Raw genomic sequence first — 25,583 nt, 5'->3', positions numbered from 1 at the left:
AATGTTCCCATTTTTCTCTTTGTTTTTCCTTCCTGTACAGAAAAATGTGACGAAGCCCTGGTCACACCACTCCCCCATAATGCCTTCACCAGCTCCTCTGTGTTCACCAGTGGTTATGCACCTGGATACGCCAAGCTAAACAAGAGAGGAGGTAAAAATGTTGCAGGAGCCCCTTATCTTCCTTACCCACACACACATTTACTCTGCGATCTAAATGGGTACATTCCATAGATTTCTATTATTTTAATGTAAAGCCAAATATTATAGACTAACCTTAACCCAGACCTTAACCCCAGGGGCGGATTTAGGCATGGTTGACATGGGCGGCATCTTGCCAGGGGTGAAACGAGGTCCACCATCTATCTCATCTCCAACCACCCACAACACCCACAACACCCAGCGACCTCCCCCAACAACCGCTACCACTTTAACCTAACCCTAAAAGAAAATGTTTTGCACTTTTTGAATGTTATCTTTAACAGTATTTGATTTATTTATTTTTGCTTTATTAATTTTTCCAATTGAGGACGTCCCTGAATGTCCCCATTGGGAGGTTTTGTCAGATTTGGATGTTTGTGAACAGTTTTGTTTTAGTTTGAAACTGTAAGTACATACACCCACATGCACAAATGTACTTATCTATCTTAATGAAGGCAACTATAACCCACCATTAACCCTACCCTTACAAGAAAACTTTTTTTTTTTTTTTTAAGAGAAGGGGGAAAAAATAACAATACAAAGATTTATTTCAGTTTTGGTTAATTTCCCCAACTAAAAAAAAACCCTAACTGTTCCAAGAAGGAGGTTTTGTCAAATGTAGATGTACAGAAGCACACACACAGATGAATGCCTTTACACAAGGAACAGACACTTCTGTCAACTTATTGCACTTATTGCAAACAATTTAATATAAACTTCAATTTCACAGGTGCACAGACTTAAACTAGTTTCTCGTCGGTCGAATATACACATCCATACACTATATTGCAAAGTTGAGTAATTACTTCAAGAACTCCAACTGGGAGATATTGTGTGAATTACCAGATTACAATGGCTCATCCCATTATCCCAAACTTATGCTTTTAGAAATAAAACATGTGCTTTATACTAATTGAGCTAAAAATTACAACAGATATGACAACACAGTAATTTATCTCTGTAATATGTATGCAAGTCACATATTTGTTATTTTGATTTTGTTCCTCATAACTTTGTCATTGCAAATGCAATTTATTTATTTTTTATTGGGAGGATGAGAAAAGACAAAAATAATAAATTCAAGTTATAATGTACTGCTAACTGTGAGTCTGAAGCATTTTTGCCTATTGTTTGCCGTGCTAGTATCTCAGGTTAGAACAGTTCATCTCTAAATGAATGTTTTATATAAGAATGTCTCTGTGGGTGTCTATGGAGGCTCTGGGAGTGATTTTAAAGGATCTAAATTACATGTTATTTCCAAGCTCAAAGAGTCACTGGGCTCCATTATGTACACAACATTGTGTAATGGTAATTAATACTGTAAATATGCCTCAAATTACATATGCATCTAGACTCAGTGTGAGCTCCATACAAATCTGCTCTCCTTGAGGAGAATGTCTGTAAACATACAGCACTGCATATGCTTTAATATATCATTGCTGTAGAAATAACTGTAAGAACAATATTTTTATATTTATTGAATCAAGCAGAGTCCAAGTCTACATATATGCCATTTTACCTTTAAAGCACCCCTATAGAAAGTCTTTAAGACAATAGGAATTAGAAATAGTAGCGAGTAACAAAAATTTTAGACCCAATGTGGCTTGTTATATTGTCTGTTTGTGCTCTGCTAATGAAAATAGTTTCAAATGAAGCCAAAGCAGGATTAAAGGCATAGTTCACCTGTCTTTGTTAACTCACTGTCATGTTGCTCCAAACCTTGACTTTCTGAAAACAGGACCGGAACGAACTGTTTCTACAACCCCAATTCCAAAAAAGTTGGGACAGTATGAAAAATGCTAATAAAAACAAAAGGAGTGATTTGTAAATTATATTCACCCTTTGCTATATTGAAAGCACTACAACTACATATTATATGATGTTTTATCTTGTGAATTTCATTATTTAAAAAAAATTATTTTTTTTTTTAAATGTACAGTAATTTCAAATCAGATGATTGCAACACGCTCCGAAAAAGCTGAGCCTGGGCAATTTAAGACTAATAACAATTTGATGAGTTAAAATAACAAGGCAATGTCAAACAGGAGATGTTTTACAGGCGAGGCAATCATGTCATAGTATACAAGGAGGCTCCAAATCAGCCTAGTCCTTCAAGAGCAAGGATCATTCGATACTTGTCAATTTGCCAACATATGCTTCAGCAAATAATCCATCACTTTGAGAATAATGTTCCCCAAAGACAAATTGGAAGGATTTTGAGTATTTTACTCTCTACAGTGTACAAAATAGTTAAAAGATTCAAGGAATCTGGTAAAACTCGGTGCGTAATGGGCAAGATGAAAACCACTTCTGAATGCATGTGATCTCTGATTCCTCAGACATCACTGTCTTAAAAAACATAATTCATTTGTAATGGATATCATGAACATGGGCTTGGGATTACTTTAGTAAACCTTTGTGTAACGTCTGTGTAAGATCAGTGATGGCTAGTTACACTTTGTTTAAAAAAAACCCTTTTAGCCTTTTGACATTTGCATATAAATTACTGACCTGGCCTCCGCGTTTACATTTATATGGGTGCTAAATTGCAGATGGTCTTTATCACTATCAAAAGGATGCTAAAACAGGTCGCCTCTGGAGTGTCTCCATCAAGCTTCAAACACATTCCACAGAAAGGGGGGTGACCCCCCGTGCCAGGCACCAGAGCAGTTGTCTGTCTCCAGTAATTCCAATACACGTCACACACACACCTAAAGACATTTTCTCTATTTAGGCCATAGTAAGCAGTTATAAATGTATCTGCTATATGCATGTGTTGTATGTATATTCCCCTATTATATTAACTTAGTTAAAACCCTTTACTTGTATTAGTTAGACGTTAAACGCCTATATTCAAGTGTATGAGTGTATCTCTGCTTTAATATCGTCTGGAGGTTACCTTCTTGGTATCAAAATGATCTTCTCTTTATTTCTCACACCATAATGGGTGACCCCCGTGCCAGGTACCAGAGCAGTTGTCTGTCTCCAGTAATTCCAATACACGTCACACACACACCTAAAGACATTTTCTCTATTTAGGCCATAGTAAGCAGTTATAAATGTATCTGCTATATGCATGTGTTGTATGTATATTCCCCTATCATATTAACTTAGTTAAAACCCTTTACTTGTATTAGTTAGACGTTAAATACCCTAATATTCAAGTGTATGAGTGTATCTCTGCTTTAATATCGTCTGGAGGTTACCTTCTTGGTATCAAAATGATCTTCTCTTTATTTCTCACACAATAATGTACACCATGTGATCGTGAAATGCATCGAACAATTCTTACTATGTTTTGAATTAAAAGCTGCACTAGCGGTCCAGATCAGCAATGAAATGCGAATGGGCCATAAACGGAGACAAAGGATGTCTCTCCCGCTCAAAATGCATGCCTCTGATTGGCCACTCCACCCACAAAATGGGTGCGGCAATGAACTATTAAAACTCCAGAACGCAGACTAATCATCGCTCAAAACTCTTCTCCTTGAGACCAACACACTCCAAAACTCTCCTCTTGAGTTTAACCTTCTGGCAGTGTTTACCTTCAAGTAACTTTGTGGATTTCCTGGGGACTTCTTCAACTCACTCCTAAAGAAATCATCGAGAACCTCGTCTGCCGCATCAAGACTCTTATTCAGCAACAAACCAATGCAAGTAACCATTTACAACTGATTAGATGCGCGTTTAAGTTTGAACCCCTTTTAAGGTGAATTGTGCCTCTGATGATTCTCATTTAGGTTGTGGTTAACTGATGTGAAATACTGCCTTCTTTCTCTGCTTCTCTCTCTCCTTTCCTTACTTTCCTTCATTCTATATATGTATGTTTTGCTTAGTTTGTTTGTATGTTAGTTATAGTTTCATTTATTAAATCCCTTATATTCACAATTGATTGTCTCTGTGTTCCGCTCACAATTCAAAGTCACTGAATGTTGCTCCTTGCTACATGCTAAACTACTGCTAGCACTGTATAAGTAGGAAGGCTATTGTTCCTTGGCCAGGAAAGTAATCTTCCTAGAATTGATAAATAATTATATTGTCTGCTCGGTGGACGGACAGATCAAGTAATTGTAATATCGATTCTGCTACAGTTGATTCTAAGATCTAATCTAAATATTTGTTATTAATTATAACCAGTTATAATTAATTATAAATAATTCCCTTTGTAAGCTAATTTGCTACATATTTATATTGGACGGACAGATTAAATAATTGTAATATCGATTCTGCTACAGTTAATTCTAAGATCCAATCTAAATATTTGTTATTAATTATAACCAGTTATAATTAATTATAAATAATTCCCTTTTTAAGCTAATTTGCTACATTTGTTAGTCAACACCATTCGCCACTGCATTCACAGATGCAAGTTAAGACTTTACTATGCAAAGCAGGGGTGTGTCAGTGCCAATGGCATGGGTAACTTGCGCATCTGTGAGGGCACTATTAATGCAGACAAATATGTAAATATTTTGGAGCAGCATAAACTGCCATCCATCACCGTCTTTTCCAGGGATGTCCCAGAATTTTCAGCAGGACATTTTCAAACCACATACTGGCCGAAAAATCAGAAAGTGCGAGTGCTAGATTGGCCTGCCTGCAGTCCTGAAAATTTCCTTTTGAGAATGTGTGGCGCATTATGAAGCGCACAATACGGCAACGAAGACCCCGTACAATTGTGCAGCTGAAGACCGCATAATGGATGAATGGGGGAAAATTCCACTTTTTAAACTTAACAAACATGTGTCTTCAGTGCCTAAATGCTTAATAATTGTTGTTAGAAGAAATGTTGATGTTTCACAGTGGTAAACACTCAACTGTCCCTACTTTTTTGGAGTGTGTTGCAATCATCCGATTTGAAATTACTGTACATTTAAAAAAAATAAAAATATGAAATTGACAAGGTAAAACATCATATAATGTTTAATTGAAGTGCTTTCAATATAGCAAAGGGTGAATATAATTTACAAATCACTCCTTTTTGTTTTCATTAGCATTTTTCTACTTTTTCGGAATTGTATTTAAAAAAATAGTTTTAGTTTGCTAGGTTTAAGAGAAATCTGATACGCAAGAAGATCATTCCTCGTTTCACTTACTTTAAAGTCAGAAGAAAAGATTCCGACAGCACAAAGGTACACAAGATTGACAAGTTGCTGTGCTGAAAGCAATGTCCAGGTGTATGTAAGACCAGAATTTATATTCAACACCTTTCTCACAGAAGGCCAGTGGGGCTTGTGAGAATAAGCAATGGGATTTGCCCCCTGTCACTACCTGCATCAGCAGTCACTCTGAAGCCGTGCTTGGGTGGGGGGGTGGGGGGGGGGTGCACAGTAGTGGCCAACATGTACTTCAACTTACCAGCTTTTACACATGGGGCCGCTTCATAACAATGACATGACAGCTTTTTGCGCCATGGCACTTATTTTTATCCACCTATCTGTATACATTTGGGACACCCAGGAAAGTTGAGACATTTTTAAAGAGACACTCTGTCATCATGGATTGGATTCTCATTACTGAAGTTAAGTCATAGGCCATGATGCATGTTAATGATGCAATGCCTTAGTGGAGTTGAAGAGAGGTTATTCCTGTCCATTATGTCATTCTAAACTAGATGTGAATAATTCTGTGCAGACATGCATCCGCACATTTTTTTATTTAAAAATTAAGATTATGAATAATAGGGCAAAGTCTGGACCTTGTGCTGTCAATGATGTATGTCATTTTTATATGTGATTGAGAATTTTTTTTTTTTTTTTTTTTTTACTTAATATTATGAATAGGAATGACACCAGGGACTCTAATAAATCCACATCCATACACCACATGAGATCTGAAATCACAATGTCTGTTTTTTTATTTTATTTGAAAGAAGATAAGTAGCTGCAAGACAATCACTGTGAACAATCAGTTTCCAAACTTACTGAGTTACAGCACCAAGAAACATCCTGGTTACTTGTCATAACCTCCATTCCCTGATGGAGGGAACGAGACGTTGTGTCGATGTAGTGACACTAGGGGTCACACTTGGGAGCCCGAAACACCTCTGGTCTTTGATAAAAGGCCAATGAAAATTGGCGAGAGGTATTTGCATGCCACTCCCCCGGACATACGGGTATAAAAGGAGCTGGTATGCAACCACTCATTCAGGTTATATGCTGAGGAGCCGAGACAAGGTCCGGCCATTTCAGCGGGTAGTTCAGCGTTGTGGCAGGAGGGACACAACGTCTCGTTCCCTCCATCAGGGAACGGAGGTTACGCAAGTAACCAGGACGTTCCCTATCTGTCACTCACTCGACAAACGCAGCAACTGGCTGAACTGTGTTACGTGAACTGGCGGTGTGTGATGGGCAGACGACTGTGTGCCTCGTACCAGCGCACCAGGCCGACACGTAACCTCCCCCAACATAGTTATGAGTGTCGAACGGCCCTTTGGAGACAAGTCGACTACCCAAAAGATAGAGACAGGCTAACCCAGTCGTGGCCTCTTTTCCCCTTCTTTTTTTCCACTCCCTATAAAACAAGGGGGATTATCCTACTGGGCCGCCAGGTCTAGTTGGGGGTGTCCCTCCCAAGGGGAGGACACTGCGGAGACCACACCTCGCCCAATGAGAGGGGGGGATATTTAAGTGGAAAAATATGTCACATGGTCTTGCTGACTATGTGGAGAGTCTCATGGTAGATCCTACCCAACGGGGGAGGAGTTACTACAAACATGTAGACTGTGGCAAAGGAGGCTCTGTCCAAGGAAGATGCAGTTTGCCAATAGGGAAACGAATTAGCGGAAGATATACATCGCATGGGGTTACCTTACAGGGAACCGCTACAAGCAGAGCACCTACCCCAGAACAGGGCTCTTAGTTAGCACATGTACTGGGCCAGCAGCGAGTCTCTCCGAAAACTTGACTGCCACAGGGCTCGGAGGAAGTCAACCAGGGAACATAGTTTGTGAACACTACTGGGAATTAATGGTGCACGTCTTCAGCTCAGAGGAGGTGAAAGGCACTATGTGCAAGCGATACACCCGGCCGGCTATCCCGGGCTTATCCGCTTGTATTGCATGCCACTACCTGGGACAAAACCAGTTCCACCCGGAGGTTGTAGAACCTTGCAAAAGTGTTGGGTGTTGCCCAGCCCACTGCTCTGCAAATGTCTGTTAGGAGGCCGCTACACCCTTGGTAGAATGGACTCGTAGCCCTACCAGGGGCGGCACGTCCTGGGCGTGATATGCCATAGCTATGGCGTCAATGAGCCAGTGGGCGATCCTCTGTTTGGAGACAGCGCTTCCTTTCCGCTGTGCACCAAAGCAGACAAAGAGCTGCTTAGAGATCCTAAAGCTCTGTGTGCGATCCAAATAGATGCATAAAGCGCACACCGGACACAGCAACGACAGGGCTGGGTCTGCCTCCTCCTGGGGCAGCGCTCACAGGTTCACCACCTGGTCCCTAAAATGGGTCGTGGGAACCTTGGGCACATAGCCCGGTCGGGGTCTCATGATCATGTGAGAGTTGCCTAGACCGAACTCCAGGCACGTTTTGCTGACAGAGAACGCTTGCAGGTCTCCTACCCTCTTGATGGAAGTGAGTGCAGTCAGGAGGGCAGTCTTCAAGGAGAGTGCCTTAAGCTCAGCTGACTGCAAAGGCTCAAAGGGGGCTCTCTGTAGACCCTGAAGAACTACAGAGAGGTCCCATGAGGGAACGAGGTGCGGTCTGGAGGTGTTCAGCCTTCTGGCGCCTCTCAGGAACCTGATGATCAGGTCGTGCTTCCCTAATGACTTACCGTCCACTGTGTCGTGGTGTGCTGCTATAGCAGCAATGTACACCTTCAAGGTGGAAGGGGACAGCCGCCCTTCCAACCTCTCCTGCAGGAAGGAAAGCACCGATCCGACTGCGCATCTCTGGGGGTCTTCCCATCGGGAAGAGCACCACTTAGTGAACAGACGCCACTTAAAGGCATACAGGTGCCTCGTAGAGGGGGCCCTAGCCTGAGTGATCGTGTCTACCACTGCGGGTGGTTAACAACTCGAGGCAGTTGAGTTGCCAACGCAGCCACGGGTCCGTCCATTAGCCTGCGGCTGAGTGCCCGTTGCAAACAGTGCCCCAGCCCGTTTTGGAGGCGTCTGTCGTGACTATGAGGTGCCTGGAGACCTGCTCTAGGGGAACACCTGCCTGTAGAAACGAGAGGTTGGTCCAAGGGCTGAAGAGTTGGTGACAGACCGGCGTGATGACCACGCGATGTGTCCCGTGGTGCCATGCCCATCTCAGGACTCGAGTCTGAAGCCAGTGCTGAAGCGGTCTCATATGCATCAACCTGAGCGGGGTGGCCACTGCTGAGGATGCCATATGCCCTAGGAGCCTCTGAAAGAGTTTCAGTGGAACCGCTGTTTTCTGTTTGAAGGCCTTCAAACAGGCCAGCACTGACTGTGCGCTCTCCTTCGTGAGGTGCGCTGTCAAAGAGACTGAGTCCAACTCCAAACTGGGAGGAGCTTGCTCTTTTCCCACTTGACCCGAAGCCCTAATCGGCTGAGGTGTGAGAGCACCAAGTCCCTGTGTGCACACAACATGTCCAGAAAGTGAGCTAGGATTAGCCAATCATCAAGATAGTTGAGAATGCAAATGCCCACTTCCCTTAACGGGGCAAGGTCTGCCTCTGCGACCTACGTGAAGATGTGAGGGGACAAAAACAGGCCAAAAGGGAGGACCTTGTACTGATACGCCTAACCCTCAAATGCAAACCGCAGGAAGGTCTGTGTCGAGGTAGAATAGAGACCTGAAAGTACGTATCCTTCAGGTCTACCGCCGTGAACAAATCTTGATGCCGGACGCTCGCCAGAATGCATTTTTGCATCAGCATCTTCAACGGGAGTCTGTGTAAAGCCCGGTTCAGTACTCGCAGGTCCAAGATTGGCCGCATCCCACCGCCTTTTTTTGGTACGATGAAGTAGGGCTGTAAAACCCCTTCTTCATCTCGGCCGGAGGGACAGGTTCTATCACACCCTTCTGTAGGAGGGTAACGATATCCGCGCGCAAGGTAGCAGCGTTTTCGTCCTTCACCAAGGTGAAGTGGATACCGCTGAACCTTGGCGGACGCCTGGCGAACTGAATCGCGTAGCCGAGTCGGACAGTCCGGACCAGCCATCATGACGGATTGGAAAGCGCAAGCCACGCATCCAAGTTCTGCACAAGGGGGACCAAAGGGACAAAGTCGTCGGACGTACCAGCAGGTGGGGCCTCGCGGCGGGGTGGAGCTTGAGGTGCCACACCATGTCGTGGCCGTGCTGAGTCTAGGGACATCGAAGCACTTACCTGGCTCCTTGTGACCACCCCAGAACAGCCTGGGACAGGGGAGGAAGAGGCCTGTCCTCACAACCCGTGGAGACGGGGGCAGATGTGTGCCACAGCTGGGTGCTTAGGGGCGGGGAGACAGCCGCTGGAGTGCCAATCCTGCAAGGAAAAACCCATGGACGGTGGTCGTGGTGAAGACCGTGCACACTGGGTATGTGACCCAGGGAAGGAGGTAACGCTTTTGCTGAACTGTTGGGTACCACAGCCACTTGGGCATGTGGCAAAATCAAATAAAAAGGCAACAAAAGATTCTCCACCCGGCCCTCCACCGGGGGATGGAGTGGTCTTACTACCAGCTCCAATGCAGTGGGTTTCATCGACCCTGGGTCGCCCGTCTCAGGGCGCTTTGACGACCTTCTTTGGTTCTTAGCGGCCGGCCGTGAGACGGGTGGTGTCTAATTCCTGCGGTGGGCTCCACACCGGGGCCGGTGCAGTCAACGCAGGGGGACGCCCTTGGCGACGAGCAGACAGGGTGCGGGATCTTGAGCCATGCCAAGATATGCCGGGTAGCCTCTGTCTGCTGCTTCACCGTCGAGAACTGCTGGGCAAAGTCCTTGATGGTGTCGCCAAATAGGCCAGCCTGGGAGATGGGTGGCAGCAAGGAACCGTGTCTTGTCGGCCTCACCCATCTCAACCAGGTTGAGCCAAAGGTGGCGCTCCTGGACCACTAATGTGGACATCGTCCGCCCGAGAGACCGCACCGTGACCTTCGTCGCTCGGAGAGCGCTGTTGGTCGCCGAGCACAGTTCCTGCATCAGATCTGGGGCGGAACTACCCTCGTGCAGTTCCTTTAGCGCCTTGGCTTGGTGAACCTGCAGTAGAGCCATGGTGTGCAGGGCAGAGGCGGCTTGTCCAGCAGCGCTGTAGGCTTTGGCCGTCAGGGACAACGTGAACCTACAGGGCTTGGACGGGAGCTTTGGGCATCCGCGCCAGGTGGCGGCGCTCTGTGGGCATAGGTGCACCGTGAGCACCTTATCCACCGGGGGAATCACCGTATAGCCCCTGGCTGCCCCGCCATCGAGTGTAGTGAGGGCGGGGGAACTGAGAAATCGGGACAGGGCAGTAAAAGATTCCTCTCACGATTTTGTCAGCTCCTCGTGCACTTCCGGGAAGAAAGGCGTGGCTGCTTTGAGTGGCGCCGCGAGCCCAGGGACCAATCATCGAGCCTTGAGGGTTCAGGGGAGAGCGGAGGGTTCCACTCTAGCCCGACGCTCACGGCCGCCCAGGAAAGCATGTCCATCATCTCTGCATCAGCCTGTGACTGGGCAATCGACCCCGAAGGGGGGAGCCCTGCTGAGACTTTCCGATGCTGTGCTCGAGTGCTCATCAGCTTCGCGGGCTCCGAACAAGAGGTCGAACTTGCCGTGAGATGAGCCGGTGGACTCATCCGGAAGCCCGATCGGGCCAAATCGCCCCCAGTGCTAGCCGTGCTGGCCTCAAACCCGTAGGTAGAAGGCGGGGGAGCCGCTGGGGTGCTTGCTTTTCTTACGAAAGCAAGCCGCGACCGCAATGTTGCCATGGTCATGTTCTCGCAGTGAGAACATGAAGCATCCATGAACGCTGCCTCCGTGTGGGTCGCGCCCAGACACGAAAGACAGCGATCGTCTGAAGTTGAGAGGTAACGACCACAACCAGGAATAACACACAATCGGAAAGGCATCTTTAAAAAGACGTGTCTTTAAAAAGACATTCCGTGTGTCGCCCTTTTAGAGAAATATACTCTTTCAGAAAAATATACTCTCTTTTTTCTGCCGAAGCGCCCAGGGGCGTTCTCTGCAGTGCACCGGTGCAGAGGAGGGAGAAGCCGCTGAAATGTGCCATCAGATCCAGCAGAAGTGAATGAACAGTCCTGAGAATTCAGCTCAATGAGTATGACCATTTGGCTCTGAAGAGAAGATCTGAATGAGTGGTTGCATACCAGCTCCTTTTATACCCGTATGTCCGGGGCAGTGGCATGCAAATGCCAGTCGGCAATTTTCATTGGCCTTTTATCAAAGACCAGAGGTGTTTTGGGCTCCCAAGAGTGACCCCTAGTGTTACTACATTGACACAACGTCGAGTGAGTGACAGATAGGGAATGTTAGTTTTGACAGCATGTTAGTATCTAGTCTCTATTAGATGCAAAACTGTCCTGTTCTGCCAGGGTTTGTCATTCCAGTGTGTTGCCATGGCACTATGGTGGCCGAGGCAATGATGATGTCACAGAAGACGGCTCATTAGTTATAGTTAGTTGAGCAGCATAATACAGGACTGTTTCAGCTAATGAGGGGATCCTGCTGCCCATATGCCAGCCCCAACTTTCTGTCTCCGCCAATGATACATTATTCAGCCTTACTAATGTATCTTAAAGATTTCTAGGCTGAAAATAGAGAAGCGAGAGCACAAAATCAATATAAAGCTGGATATGTATATACCTTCTTAGATGGTTGACAGTTGGTAATGATATCCTCCTGAATACTTTAGTTATTTTTAGGTATGATATATAGTATATAAAGTATATATATATATATATATATATATATATATATATATATATATCTCACATATGGTATATAGAATTGTATTACTATTATTTATTTTTGATAATTATATTTAAAGCACAGTATAGAGTACTGTGGAAAATCTTTTTTGGCACATTAGTTTTTTTTTTTTTTTTTTTTTTTTTTAAAAAAGCACTTGTCTTAAGAGGGTTATTGTCTTAAGATGGTCTTAAGATGTTATAATCTTCTGATTTAGTGTGTCAATAGAAAATATTAGTTTAAGATTTCAAATCAATCCTTTTGCTAATAGAATAGAAGTAGAACAAGGAGTCCTGCACCAGATGGCATGGACCCACAGACCAACATCAGTCAGTCCGGGATTACATGAAAAAACAATTGAGACCTAAATACATAGAACTGTGACAAGTTCTCAAAAATGCTTAAAGCAACCTATCTGCCAGCAACCTTGAAAAACTGTGCGCAAGTGTGCCTAGAATTTTTTTTGGTGCTTTTTTAAAGGCATTTGTGGTCACCAAATACTAATTTAGCTTTTTTTGTTTGTTTGTTTGTTTACAATTTTGTTTGTAATTGTAAGAAGTAAATTTATAAATTCATGGCATTATTTTTTCAAACATTCTCAATATCACAACTGCAGATGATAGAAATGTGTAAATAAATTGACCACTATAAAAAGCTTTTTTTATTGTTATTATTGATGTACTGAAACACAATACTGTAAATTTGTAAGTTGGAAAAGAGAATTTTCCAATAAGGTTGTGTATGTTAACATTGTTTAATGTATTAGGTGTCATGAACTAACAATGAACAATACTTTCAATGCACTAACTAGCAGGTTAGATAGATAGATAGATAGATAGACAGACAGACAGACAGACAGACAGACAGACAGACAGAGAGACCTTTTGTAAAGGTACAAGTAAAATAGCAGATGAATGACAGTGTTCGAGACTAAATCATAAAGTGCCCCTGATGAAGTGCGCTAGTTCAAGCGCCCATAGATCAGAGGCTCTGCATCACTCTGAATGATATTAACAGTTCCCTCTCTGTCACTCACTCAACGTTGTGTCGATGTAGTGACACTAGGGGTTCGATCTTGAGAGCCCAAATCACCTTTGCTTAAAATAGAAAAGGCCAATGAGAATTGGCGAGTGGAATTTGCATGCCACTCTCCGCCCCCGGACATACGGGTATAAAAGAAGAAGGCGTGCACCACTCATTCAGATTTTTTCTTTGGAGCCGAATGCATGTATTGTGTTCGTCCTCTCACCTTTCACTTACGCTGCTGGATTTTACGGTGCATATCAGCGGTCACCCTCGCACGGTCGAGTGTTGTGCTTCCTCTGGGCACTTCGGTGGCTGAGTCCGCAGGTGCTAAAAGAGTATATTCAAAAGAGTATATTTCCTTCTAAAAGAGCTCGCGCAAAGGCTTGGCATCTTATTAAAGATGTCCTTCCACGTTTGCGCTACTGTATGTGGCCGTTATCTCTCCCCTCCGGACAGCCATGAAATCTGTCTCGAGTGCTTGGGGCGCCAGCACACCAAGGCAGCTTTCATGGAAGGGTTATGTTCTCATTGCGAGAACATGCCCATCAGAACGTTGCGGTCATGGCTCACTTCCTTCTTCATGAAGCAAGGAGCCACAGTGGCTGCTTCCCAATCCACTCTGTCCTGGGCTGATGCTCAGCCAGCCGGGTCGGCAAGCACCGCGGGCGATCTGGATGTGGATATGGGAGTGTTTTCACCAGCTCAACCCCTGCGGACCTCCCATCCTCCAGAACGCTTGTTCTATCCAGAAGAGCTGTCAAGCAATAAAGGCAGTCCACCTCAGGGCGGATTAAATATGTCGTTCTCAGGCTCACGACAAGGATGAGCTTTCGGTCACAGCATCAGAGGGTGGTCTTCTGCTATAGGAAGCGGACAAATCTTCTGAGCTCCTGCCCATGGGCGGTAGAGCACAGGATGAGGCAGACACTGAGATGGTAGCCATGCTTGCCCGGGTGGCTGCGAATATCGGGCTGAAGTGGAACCCTCCACCCTGCCCTGAGCATTCGCGGCTGGATGATTGGTTTCTGGGCTCAGAGCGCGACTCACGGCTGCACCCCACCCCGGTGCCTTTCTTCCCGTAAGTGCAGGAGGAGCTAACGAATTCGTGGAAGGCACCTTTAAAAAAATTTTTTAAAAAAGCTGCCCATACATGCTTCACGGGCTCGTCCATCCTAACTACCCTCGACGGTGGAGCAGCTAAGGGATATGTCGAGCTCCCCCAGGTGGAGCGTTCCATAGCGGTGCATTTATGCCCACAGGGCGCAGCCACCTGGCACAACCGACCAAGTCTCCCTTCCAAGGCCTGTAAGTTCTCTTCCTCATTAATGACGATGGCTTACAAGGCTGTGGGTCAAGCCGCTTCTGCCCTCATGCCATGGCCATCCTGCAGGTCCAACAGGCCAAGGCGCTGAAAGATCTGCTCGAGGGTAGAACTGACCCAAGGCTGATGCAGGAACTGCATACTGCGACTGACCTCACCTTACGGGTGACGAAAGTCACGGCATGCACCCTGGGTCGGACGATGTCCACTCTTGTGGTCCAAAAGCAGCACCTGTGGCTCAATCTTGCGGAGATACGTGATGCCGAGAAAGTCCGCTTTCTCGATGCGGCCATCTCCTTCAAGCCTCCGAAGTCCCATGCCCCGTCTTCTTCTTGCCAGAGCCGTTCCCCTGCAGTGCCGGCCCTGGCTCCCGTACCATCGGAGCCTGTATGCTGGCCTCAGAGAAAAAGATCCTCCCGTAGGAAGTCGGCTCCACCTGCCCGTCAGCCGGCCCCCAAGAACCCCAGACGGGCATCGAGGTGGCCCTGGCACAGGCAACCTGGGGATGAGGCAACTGACTCCAACCGGTCTGGCCCAGGTGAACTCTCCAGCCCCACCATCGCCCCTGGGCCAGCGCATGGTAAGTATTATATCACCGGATGCCCTCTGGGCCTTGGCGCCCACATGGTCGGTAAAACAGAAGTTTCCTCATTCCCTGGGTCAGCGCACTCATGACAGCCAGGTGCTGAAAGTCTTTCAGGTCAATCAGGCGAACGCGAGTACCTCCCATTCCCTCATTCTCCGTTGAGAGACAGCCGGCGAACAGGTAAGTGTGCTGGTCTCTGGGGTCGCTCGCCCGCCCCAGTCACTGGCCACCGTTGCGAGCTTGTGGAGCAGCACGTCCCCCCTGGGCTGTCTTCCAGGTGGGGTGCCTGCTCTGCCTTGCCGCGAACCACCCTGCCCAGGCACGGTAAGTCCAGTCGTCCCCTAGGTGCCGCTGGCGTGGAGTCTAGAGGCCTGGTTAGTGCTCTCCAGCCCCTCACTGTGGCTCATCAGGACGATTCGCCTCGGCTATGTGATCCAGTTTGCCAGATGCCCGCCCAGGTTCAGTGGCATCCTCTCCATTACGGTGCGGGGCGAGGGTGTCTTCTGGCGAAGGGAGCAATAGAGCCCGTTCCCATAGCCGAGTTGCGCAAGGGCTTTTACAGACCTTATTTTATTGTGCCCAAGAGAGGGGGAGGGTCGCGTCCAATCTTGGATCTGCGTGCTTTGAACAAAGCCTTACACAGGCTTCCTTTCAAGATGTTAACGCAGAAGCGCATCCTGGCATCAGTACGACATCAGAATTGGTTCGCGGCCATCGACTGAAGGATATGTACTTTCACGTATCAATCCTTCCTCGACACAGACACTTTCTTCGGTTTGCCTTCCTCCCCTTCGGTCGGTCCCTGAACACTTGCGTCTTTACCAAGGTCGCAGGGGCTGCCCTGGCCCCGCTGAGGGAGAAGGGCATTCGCATTCTCAATTATCTCGATGACTGGCTAATCCTAGCTCATTCGCGAGATCTATTGTGTGCGCACAGGGACCTTGTGTTTCAGCACCTCGACCGACTCGGGCTTCAGGTCAACTGGGAGAAGAGCAAACTCTCCCCTGTGCAGAGCATCTCTTTTTTCGGTATGGAGTTGGACTTGGTCACTCTCAAGGCATGTCTTACGACCAGACGTGCTCAGTCAGTGCTGACCTGCCTGAAGACCTTCAGCCAGAAGGTAGCGGTGCCAGTGAAAAAATTTCAGAGGCTCCTGGGACATATGCCATCCTCGGCGGCGGTTCTCCCCCTCGGTTGATGCATATGACTAGCTACAGACTCGAATCCCAAGGTGGGCATGGCGCCATGGCACCCGCCATGTGACCATCATGCCACAGTGCCATCAGACTTTCAGCCCTGATTGGAGCAGGTCTTAAGGCATGTCGTGGTCACAACAGACACCTCAAACTCGGGCTGGGGTGCCATTTGCAACGGGCAGGCAGTCTCGGGTCTCTGGACTGCTTTGGTAAAGCATCAACTGCTTAGAGTTGCTAGCAGAATTGCTGGCCCTTTGGAGGCTTTGGCTGTTGATTCAGGGCAAGCATGTGTTGGTCCAGACCGACAACACAGCGACCGCAGCGTACATAAACTGCCAAGGCAGGGTACACTCACATTGCATGTTACAACTCGCCCGCCGCCTCCTCCTCTGGAGTCAGCAGACGTTGAAGTCGCTGTGAGCCACTCACCTTCCGGGCATCCTCAACCGTGCAGCGGGCGCACTCTCACGGCAGGTAATGCTCCGTGGGGAGTGGGGACTCCACCCCCACGTAGTCCAGCTGACTCCCAAAAGTTCTTTCACTGCCCCCTTTGGTACTCCCTGTCCGAGACTCCCCTCGGCACGGGTGCCTTGGCACACAGCTGTGCAAGTCCTGTTCGTCGCACCGTACTGGCCCAACCGGACTTGGTTCTTGGATTTGATGCTCCTGGTAGTAGCACCTCCCTGGCACATTCCCCTGAGGCAGGACCTTCTCACTCAGGGGAGGGGCGTGCTCCAGCACCCACGGTCAGACCTCTGGAATCTCCACGTCTGGCTCCTGGATGGGACGTGGAAGACCTAGCAAGTCTTCCGCCAGTGGTGGTAAGCACGATCACTCAGGCCAGAACCCCCTCTATGAGGTGGCTGTATGCCTTGAAGTGGCGTCTCTTTGCAAACTGGTGTTTTTCCCATGGGAAGACCCACAGAGATGCGCTGCTGGGTCTGTGCTGTCTTTCCTTCAGGAAGGGCTGGAGCGACGGCTGTTTCCCTCTACCCTGAAAGTGTACATGGCTGCCATAGCAGCTTACCACAACACACTGGACGGGAGGCCCTCATGACAGTGTGACCTGATCAACAGGTTCCTCAAGGGCACAAGAAGGTTGAATCCTCCTAGACCATGCCTGATTCCCTCTTGGGATCTCTCTGTGGTCCTATCTGCCCTACAGAGAGCCCCCTTTGAGCCCCTGGAGCAGGCCGAGCTCAGCACTTTGTCTCTGAAGACGGCCCTCCTGGTGGCGCTCACTTCCATCAAGAGGGTGGGGGACCTGCAGGCGCTATCTGTTAACAGAGAATGCCTGGAGTTCGGGCCGGTGCATTCTCTTGTGATATTGAGACCCCAGCCCGGTTACATGCCCAAAGTTCCCAACACTCCTTTTCAGGACCAGATGGTGAACCTGCAAGTGCTCCCTTCAGAGGAGGAAGACCCAGCCTTGTCATTGCTGTGCCAGTTTGCACCCTGCAAATCTATTTGGACCACACGCAGAGCCTTAGATGCTCAGAGCAGCTCTTTGTCTGTTTTGGAGGACAGCAGGATGGGAAAGCTGTCTCCAAGCAGAGGCTAGCCCATTGGATTGTGGATGCCGTTTCTCTTGCATACCAGTCTCAGGACTGCCCTGCCGGGCACTGGAAAGGGGGGCCTCTCTTGCAGACATATGCAGAGCTACGGGTTGGGCTACACCCAATACCTTTGTGAGGTTTTATAACCTATGCATAGACCCGGTTTTGACCCGAGTGTTACGTGGTAACAGCAGGTAGACCGGGCGGCCGGTTGGGTATACCGCTTGCATTGCGCCTTTTCCTTTTTTTCAAAGGTGATAATGTGCGCCATTTTGTCCACAACAGTTCCCCATATCTGGTGAACCCCGTACACCTCTTTAATTCTTAAGCACTGTTCGATGACGAACTTGGTGGAGGAGTAACGACACCAGGCCTAGTACTCCATGTGTAGTGATTCCCCCTTGGTAATCCTGTATGATGAGTTTCCACTGTTCTGTTTCCCCTTAGGTGAACCCTGTGTTTCCCCTTGCCAGAGCTTTCTCTGCATCGGCCACTGTGGCTGCGTACCCTCTCTGTAGATAGGGTCCTCCGGTGGTATCATTCCATTTGTGAACTTCCCTGTTGGTAAGTCCATGTGAGGTATTCTCCACATGTTAACCTCCCTCTGGTAGGATGTGGTCTCCATAGTGCTCTCCTTCCTGGAGAGGGAAGAGCACTTCCCAGCGCTATTCTAGAAAGTGTTAGACGGAAAATTGCTTAACAGGAAAGGAACCGCCGGTAGCCTACTTGGGTAAGTGCCTCCTCCCCCCCAATTAACGGGACTAGTGAGACGCCTTACCTAACTCGCTGGAAGGTCATGACGTGGTTGAGCGCTCACTGCGAGGCATGCAGCAGCTTGCCCGTGTCCACTCTTCCGTACCTCGTGACACGGTTCAGCGCCTGCGGCATTTCCTATAGGAACCTCTAGTTTCACTACATCGAGTGAGTGACAGACAGGGAACATCTTGATTACTGATGTAACCTCTGTTCCCTGATGGAGGGAACGAGATGTTGTGTCCCTCCTGCCGCGGTGATGAACATGGCCGGGACTCTCTATCGGCTCCTCAGCATAAATCTGAATGAGTGGTGCATACCTTCTCCTTTTATACCCGGATGTCCGGGGGCGGAGAGTGGCATGCAAATTCCTCTCGCCAATTCTCAATGGCCTTTTCTGTTTTAAGCAAAGGTGATTGGGGCTCTCAAGATCGAACCCCTAGTGTCACTACATCGACACAACGTCTTGTTCCCTCCATCAGGGAACAGAGGTTACATCAGTAACCAAGACGTTCCCCGTCAGGGAGAATGTTGCCTGATATCTACCTCTCAGTGTAATGAAAGCATATACTCTGATCACAAGCCAAACGGCTAAAAATAAATCCATGCATTTATGCAAATATTTACATCTGAGATGAAAATACTGTTCTTTAGGTCCTTTTGAAAGCATTCATAGTGGATGTTTTCATGTTCATTTCTCACACTGCTGACACATATTTCATTCTCCATAAGACCTTGACATAGGGTTGGGCAAAATTTAGCAGAAATTAACTTAATTGCAATTGAGAGAAATAGAACATAGAAATACAACCGAGAAATTGAATTAGCCCAATAACAGATCACTTATTTTGTGTTTACGGTTTCCATCATTTAAGCCTGCCTCATGTAGATTGGCTCTTTATTTATATGGATATAATGAAGTAAATTAGGGGGGGAAAATTTGGGAAATGAAGTGTTCTTGCAACATGGTCAAATACAAATACTGTATACATATATACAGATACACACACACACACACACACACACACACACACATATATATATATATATATATATATATATATATATATATATATATATATATATATATATATATATACAGTCTGTGAATATATAAATATACAGAGAAGCGCTGTGGTCTGTGAGTTCCACACAGCCATTTTTGCAGTTTGCCCTCGGCATCACCTCAAATTCAAAATGTAATTCTCAGAATCAGATTTGAAACTTGCTTTGGTGTTCTCTGTTATCATTTGGCGGGAGGGACATCCAATTAGCAGCAGTTCATCTACGAGATGAATCAGAGGGAAAGGTCAAATCTCGACTGAGCAGAAACCTGTTTGGCCCTCACAGCTGGAGAGGAGGGGTAGGACAGACGGTTGTCCTGACTTGTATGTGGGAATCAAAATGGCCTGTTGGAAACTAATGAGAGGGAGAGGAGGGGGAACGAAGGTGAATGACAGAGGGGAAGGAAGGTTCAATCCCCCAGTGCTCAGTCATGTACCCCAAGCTTAGCCGAATACCAATGTGCCCATGCATAAGATTGAGGTACTAATATAAGATATAAGAGCAGTGATCCATTCCATTTATTTTTCATTTCGATTTCTTTTTCTATGTCTTTCTCCCTTTATATTCTTTTAAAGTGGATGTCAGTTCAAGAGAGAATTAAGAGAAAAGTAAATTATTTGTCTAAGCATAATTTGATAATGTTTAAATTACATATTGTGTGCTTCAAGAAATCTGAACTTTTGTACAAAGGAGTTAGCATGGTCATTGTCACAAATTATTATATGATTAGCATTAAAAAAATTAAAAAACTTTTTGATTTTCTCTCCTTCTTCTCCCCAATTTGGAATGCCCAATTCCCAATGTGCTCTAAGTCCTCATGGAGGCTTAGTGACTTGCCTCAATCCGGGTGACAGAGGACAAATCTCAGTTGCCTCTGCATCTGAGACCGTCAGCCTGTGCATCTTATCACATGGCTTGTTGAGCGCGTTACCATGGAGACATAGCCCATGTGGAGGTTTCACGCTATTCTCCGCGGCATCCACGCACAACTCACGCGCCCCACTGAGAGTGAACCACATTATAGTGACCATGAGGAGGTTACCCCATGTGACTCTACCCTCCCTAGCAACCGGGCCAATTTGGTTGCTAAGGAGACCTGGCTGGAATCAATCAGCACGCCCTGGATTCAAACTCGTGACTCCAGGGGTGGTAGTCAGCGTCTTTACTCACTGAGCTACCCAGACCCCCTGCAATGCAGAGTCTTAAATATTTCTTAATTTTTTTACGTCATAACTTTTTTCTGAAAATGCTACAAAAAGTATTTTTGTTTATTTTCAAGTGTAAATTTGATTTTGAATCTAATTTTAGTGTGGCCGTTTTTCCCATTTGTTGAGTAGAATTTTTCTTGAGTATCTTTTCTTCAGAATCATTTGAAGTTTTTTTATGTTCATTTTAAGCTCGGACAGTAAAATTGTTCTACTCTGTAGTGGTATGTAGATGAAACTGAATTTAGATGAATGGGTATGACGTCTTATCAAAATGTTGTAATAACTTGTAATCTCTGATTGGTTTCCAAAGACTGATATTTTACTGTATGTTTCTCCCCTGACATAAAATGTCTACCTGTGGCAAAACTTTAAGCAACAAAGTAATAATGCAGTAATGACAGCACTTTAACCATGATGTCAAACCGATTGCTCTTTGATTAATGTTATATACTCAAATCAATATTGCACTGCCTGTAGCTTCTCTTATGCATGTCGTGGTCTGTATCGCTTTCCTCTTATATTAAAAACAAGTGCAGAATATGCTATTAACACAAAAGCATTGTTATTTTCAGCATCTGAACAAATATAACTTAAAATTAAAATTATAAAATAGATTAGAGGAATAATCCAGGTTTATTACAATTTAAGTTCAATCAACATCATTTTTAGCATAATGTTGATTACCACAAAAATATTTTTCGACTTGTCCCTCCTTTTCTATAAAAAAGCAAAAATCAAAATTACAGTGATGAACTCACAATGTAAGTGAATGGGACCAACTTCTGGAGGGTTTAAAGGTAGAAATGTGAAGCTAACCATTTTATAAAAGCACTTATTTTTTAAACATTTTTTGAAAGTTGTTTAAACTTTCATTTTGATGGTCGTTTTAGAGTTGTAGGGTTTACAGCATTACATCCTCATGGCAACAAAGTTGAAAACTGGATAGAATTTTACACAGAAAAAGTAATGAAGTGATTGTATTACACTTAAATCATGTTAACATGTGTATTGTTTTTGTCTTGTGGCTTTTTAAAAAAAAAAAAAAAATTTATGGATTGACCCCATTCACTTCCATTGGAAGTGCCTCACTGTAACCCCAGATTTTTGCTTTTTTTTAAAGAAGAAAATGGTGGACAAGTCTAAATATATATTTTTTAATAATTAAATTAAAACATTGTAATAATTTTAACATTATGCCACTAATGCTGTCGATTGAGCTTACCTCGTTTTGAACTTGAAACATTCAGTTGTCTAGTGACAATTAAGCAATTAGAGGTGATGCAATATTGTGAGTATAGGGTTGTTAGGCACGACACACCATGCTACAATATAGCACAACCTTAAGTAACTTTGTTTACTAAATAATAAAAATATTTAGGGCACAACATTTTATTAACCCTTATGCCTTGTTCATTATTGAATCACATTACAGTTGTTCCCGGTCAAAAGTGATGGAAACATTAAAAGTGTAAATTATTATTATTATTATTATTATTATTATTAATATTATTATTATTATTATTATTTTTTTTTTTTTTTTATTGCTATGAAAGAAATGTTACAACTTCAATCATGTAAAAGGACTAGAGTTGTGCATTTTGAGTGGGTTTTTTGGGTATTTAGACCTTATTATTATTTATTCATTTATTTACCTATGCAACCTTGAACTTGACATTGAAAATGTACTTTTTTAATGAACCAATCCTCATAAATCATATACCGTTTGAAAGCTTAAAGTCTCAAGAATCCAACTGTGGTATCCATTTTTTTTTTTAAATATAAAAATATATGAAACCAGATGAAATTCCAAGTATAAACACTAGGTGGCTGCAGAGAGCTACTTATTCATCACTGGTTGAAGAGAAGATGATTTCTAGATTTTGTCAAGTTCTGCATTTAGATATTTAAACATTATCAAAGAGGACTTTTGTCAAAGTTTACCATTTTGTTTAGTTTGAGGTTATTTTTGTCAGTTTTTGCTATAATGCCACATTATTATTACATTCAACCCTGAACATGGTGTTACAAAGAGTGTAAATTTTCCCTTTGATCTGTATGTCTTTGATCTGTATATGTCTTTGGTCTGTCTGTCTGTGTGTGTGTATGTGTGTGTGTGTGTGTGTGTGTGTGTGTGTGCAGACTGCTTCCAAAAATGACCTGAAATAAACAAGTAATAACCTTATTTATCCCTGGTTGTGACAAGATGATTGTGTGTGTGCATTGTAGATGTGTTATGGTCTCACCAGTTCATTTCGGTGTGTGTGTGTTCTGCATTGTTGCTGATTGTTTTATATTTTTGACAAATTTAAAAAGAATTGTTTTGTTTTATAGTCTGACCAGTTAGGCTTTGTGTGTGTGTGTGTGTGTGTGTGTGTGTGTGTGTGGGCAGGTTTAAGTGGTTTACGAGGAGTTTTTTAGGTTACAAACTGGTAAATACAAGGGTATTATGCTATAAATGTGGTTTATGAGGACATTTCTAGTGTCCCCATAATTTAAATCACTTAAAAAATATACTTGATGTTTTATTGAAAATGTAAAAATGCAGAAAGTTTTTGGTGAGGGTTAAGTTTAGGGGTAGGGTTAGGGTTAGGGGATAGAATCTATAGTTTGTACAGTATAAAAATCATTATGTCTATGGAGAGTCCTCATAATGATAGCTGCACCAACGTGTGTGTGTGTGTGTGTGTGTGTGTTTTGCACTCTTGGTGTTTGGTAGTCTCACCCCTTCATGTCTGTGTGTGTGTGTTTTTCTGCATTGTGGCTGTTTTTTAGATTTTATATAATTAATTATGCAAACAAAAAGAAAAATCTGATTTATAGAGTTTCCCATTAATTTCCTATGGTGGTCACTTTTGACCAGGAACAGTACAGGTGTGACATTTTTTCTACCATTTAGAATGAACAAATAAATGTTTTGTATGTTCAGATAGGAAATGGACGAAAAGTCACCAAGTCTCGTACCCTTCAGATAAAGGAAACCAGTTTTACTGAAGAAACAAAATCGATTTCGGTCAAAAATTAACGAACTGTGCATAAGGGTTAAAACATTAGTTTACTGAGCAAATTAAAAAGTACCATCCTTCCGCTACAAGACACAACATTGAAAAAACAATGATCAGCTATGGGTGCTGCTGTCACATATTCCCTGTTTTTTGTATTGACTTATGTTGAAATTCTTGTTTAGTTCCCATGTTTCTGTTTCCTGTTAGTTTGTAGTCCTTTTGTAGTTTCATTTTATGATTGGTTTTCCCCTGATTGTTTCCACAGGTGTTCCTCGTTTTCTTGTTTGCCCCTGTGTATTTAAACCCTTGTTTTCCCTGTTTCCTTTGTCAGTCTTCACATGTATTGTCATGTTCTGTACCTGGTTTCCTGTGTTTTGTTTTCATTTTATTCTGAGTTATCGTGTTCATCTGTCGTTTACATTAAAAGCTGCGTTTAGATCCTCATTTCTTGTCTGCCTCGTTACAGCTGCACAGTGGTGAACAGTTATTTCACATCATAGTTGTTCTGTTGTGTATTTTAGCAATGCTGTATGAACATCCAGGACCAGAACTATCCGTTTTATAATTACGCAATGTTTAACCATACCAAGTCACAAAAATGCTCTAAACAAATCACATAGATTATCTACTATAAGTTGGATAAAAACCTATTTGTGGGCCTCCTCTTTTTAGTGGCAAATGTGTTAGAAGCTGGCACACACTCTTCAAATATATACCATATCGTTTATCATCACTGATGTGCATTATTATCACAAAGTCCTTTCTGTAGTTATACATCTAAAGGCTTCATAGATAGCCCATAAGATATGCTTTAGAGCAGCATAATGCAATTTACTTTTCATCTCTTCAGACCTTTCTTTTATTCTCTTGTTTTATCAGAGTCATCAGGGGTTATTTTTGTGGTTTGGGACAAACACAAAAACTCCATGTACCAAGTTGTATTGTGCAGCCTGTTTCATTTCTCTGACTTGGCTGCTGGTGTCCTTTCAGTGCCCTTCCTCTGGTCTCTTTATCTCCTGTGATCATCTGCCTGGGCAGCAGGTTGCAGGTGGCAATGGAATGGAGTGGATGTCCCCTGACTCCCTCACATGCACTTAAACTTCCATCTTATACTGATCCCTGGACAACCTAATCGGCTGATCCTCAGTTTCTGACTGTCTTTGACTCTCTCTTTGGCTGGTTTTAGTGTGTCGCCAGCCAATGGTTCCAGAATTTATTTTTAACTCTGAATTGTGCAGGAGTGTCTGCCTGCCTGCCTGCCTGCCTGCCTGCCTGTCTGACTGCCTGTCTGTCTGTTCGTCCGTCCATCCGTCCATCCATCCATCCATCTAAATTATTATTAACAATTCCTTCTGTCAGTCCATTCAATTCCATCCTTGCTTCCTTCTAATGCTTCTTTCCATGCTTCCTTCCATGCTTCCTTGCTTCCTTCCATCCTTTCTTCCTTCGTTCCTTCTTTCCTTGCTTCTGTCTATAAGGCATGGGGTTTAACAGTGACCCGAGGGCTTGTAAATGGTCCTTTTACTCTATAGATATCCAGTGAAGAGGATGGACTAAGAATTCAACTGGATCAACAACTTTAATGAGCACGATGATAAAATTACACTCAGAGAGTGCGAGAGGAGATGCTCACTCTCTTCTCACTCAGTACCCGCAAAAGTCTTTCTGTCTTTCTTTCTGTCTTTTTATCTTTTGTTCATATAACTAAGGAGCATATTCATATAACTAAGGAACAAAACAACATGAAAGAGGCTTACAATATGGAAACCTTAAACAGAATACATAAGAAATGATCTATCTGTCTATCTG

The 25,583-nt window shown here is 44.5% G+C and overlaps 1 protein-coding gene across 2 annotated transcripts in view; it reads left to right on the top strand.

Moving 5' to 3' along the window:
• Window positions 1–25,583, top strand: part of LOC127434183 (contactin-associated protein-like 2) — a 508,727-nt gene that overhangs the window by 179,414 nt on the left and 303,730 nt on the right. For both annotated transcript variants that reach the window (XM_051686737.1, XM_051686736.1), the window contains one exon: window positions 41–151. In XM_051686737.1, coding sequence (XP_051542697.1) covers window positions 41–151 — 111 coding nt within the window. The remainder of the gene's footprint in view (window positions 1–40; window positions 152–25,583) is intronic.

The sequence above is a fragment of the Myxocyprinus asiaticus genome, chromosome 44, assembly GCF_019703515.2.
Source record: "Myxocyprinus asiaticus isolate MX2 ecotype Aquarium Trade chromosome 44, UBuf_Myxa_2, whole genome shotgun sequence".
Taxonomy (NCBI): domain Eukaryota; kingdom Metazoa; phylum Chordata; class Actinopteri; order Cypriniformes; family Catostomidae; genus Myxocyprinus; species Myxocyprinus asiaticus.
Note: the sequence above shows the minus strand (reverse complement) of the source record. Positions and strands in the feature narration are given on the sequence as shown.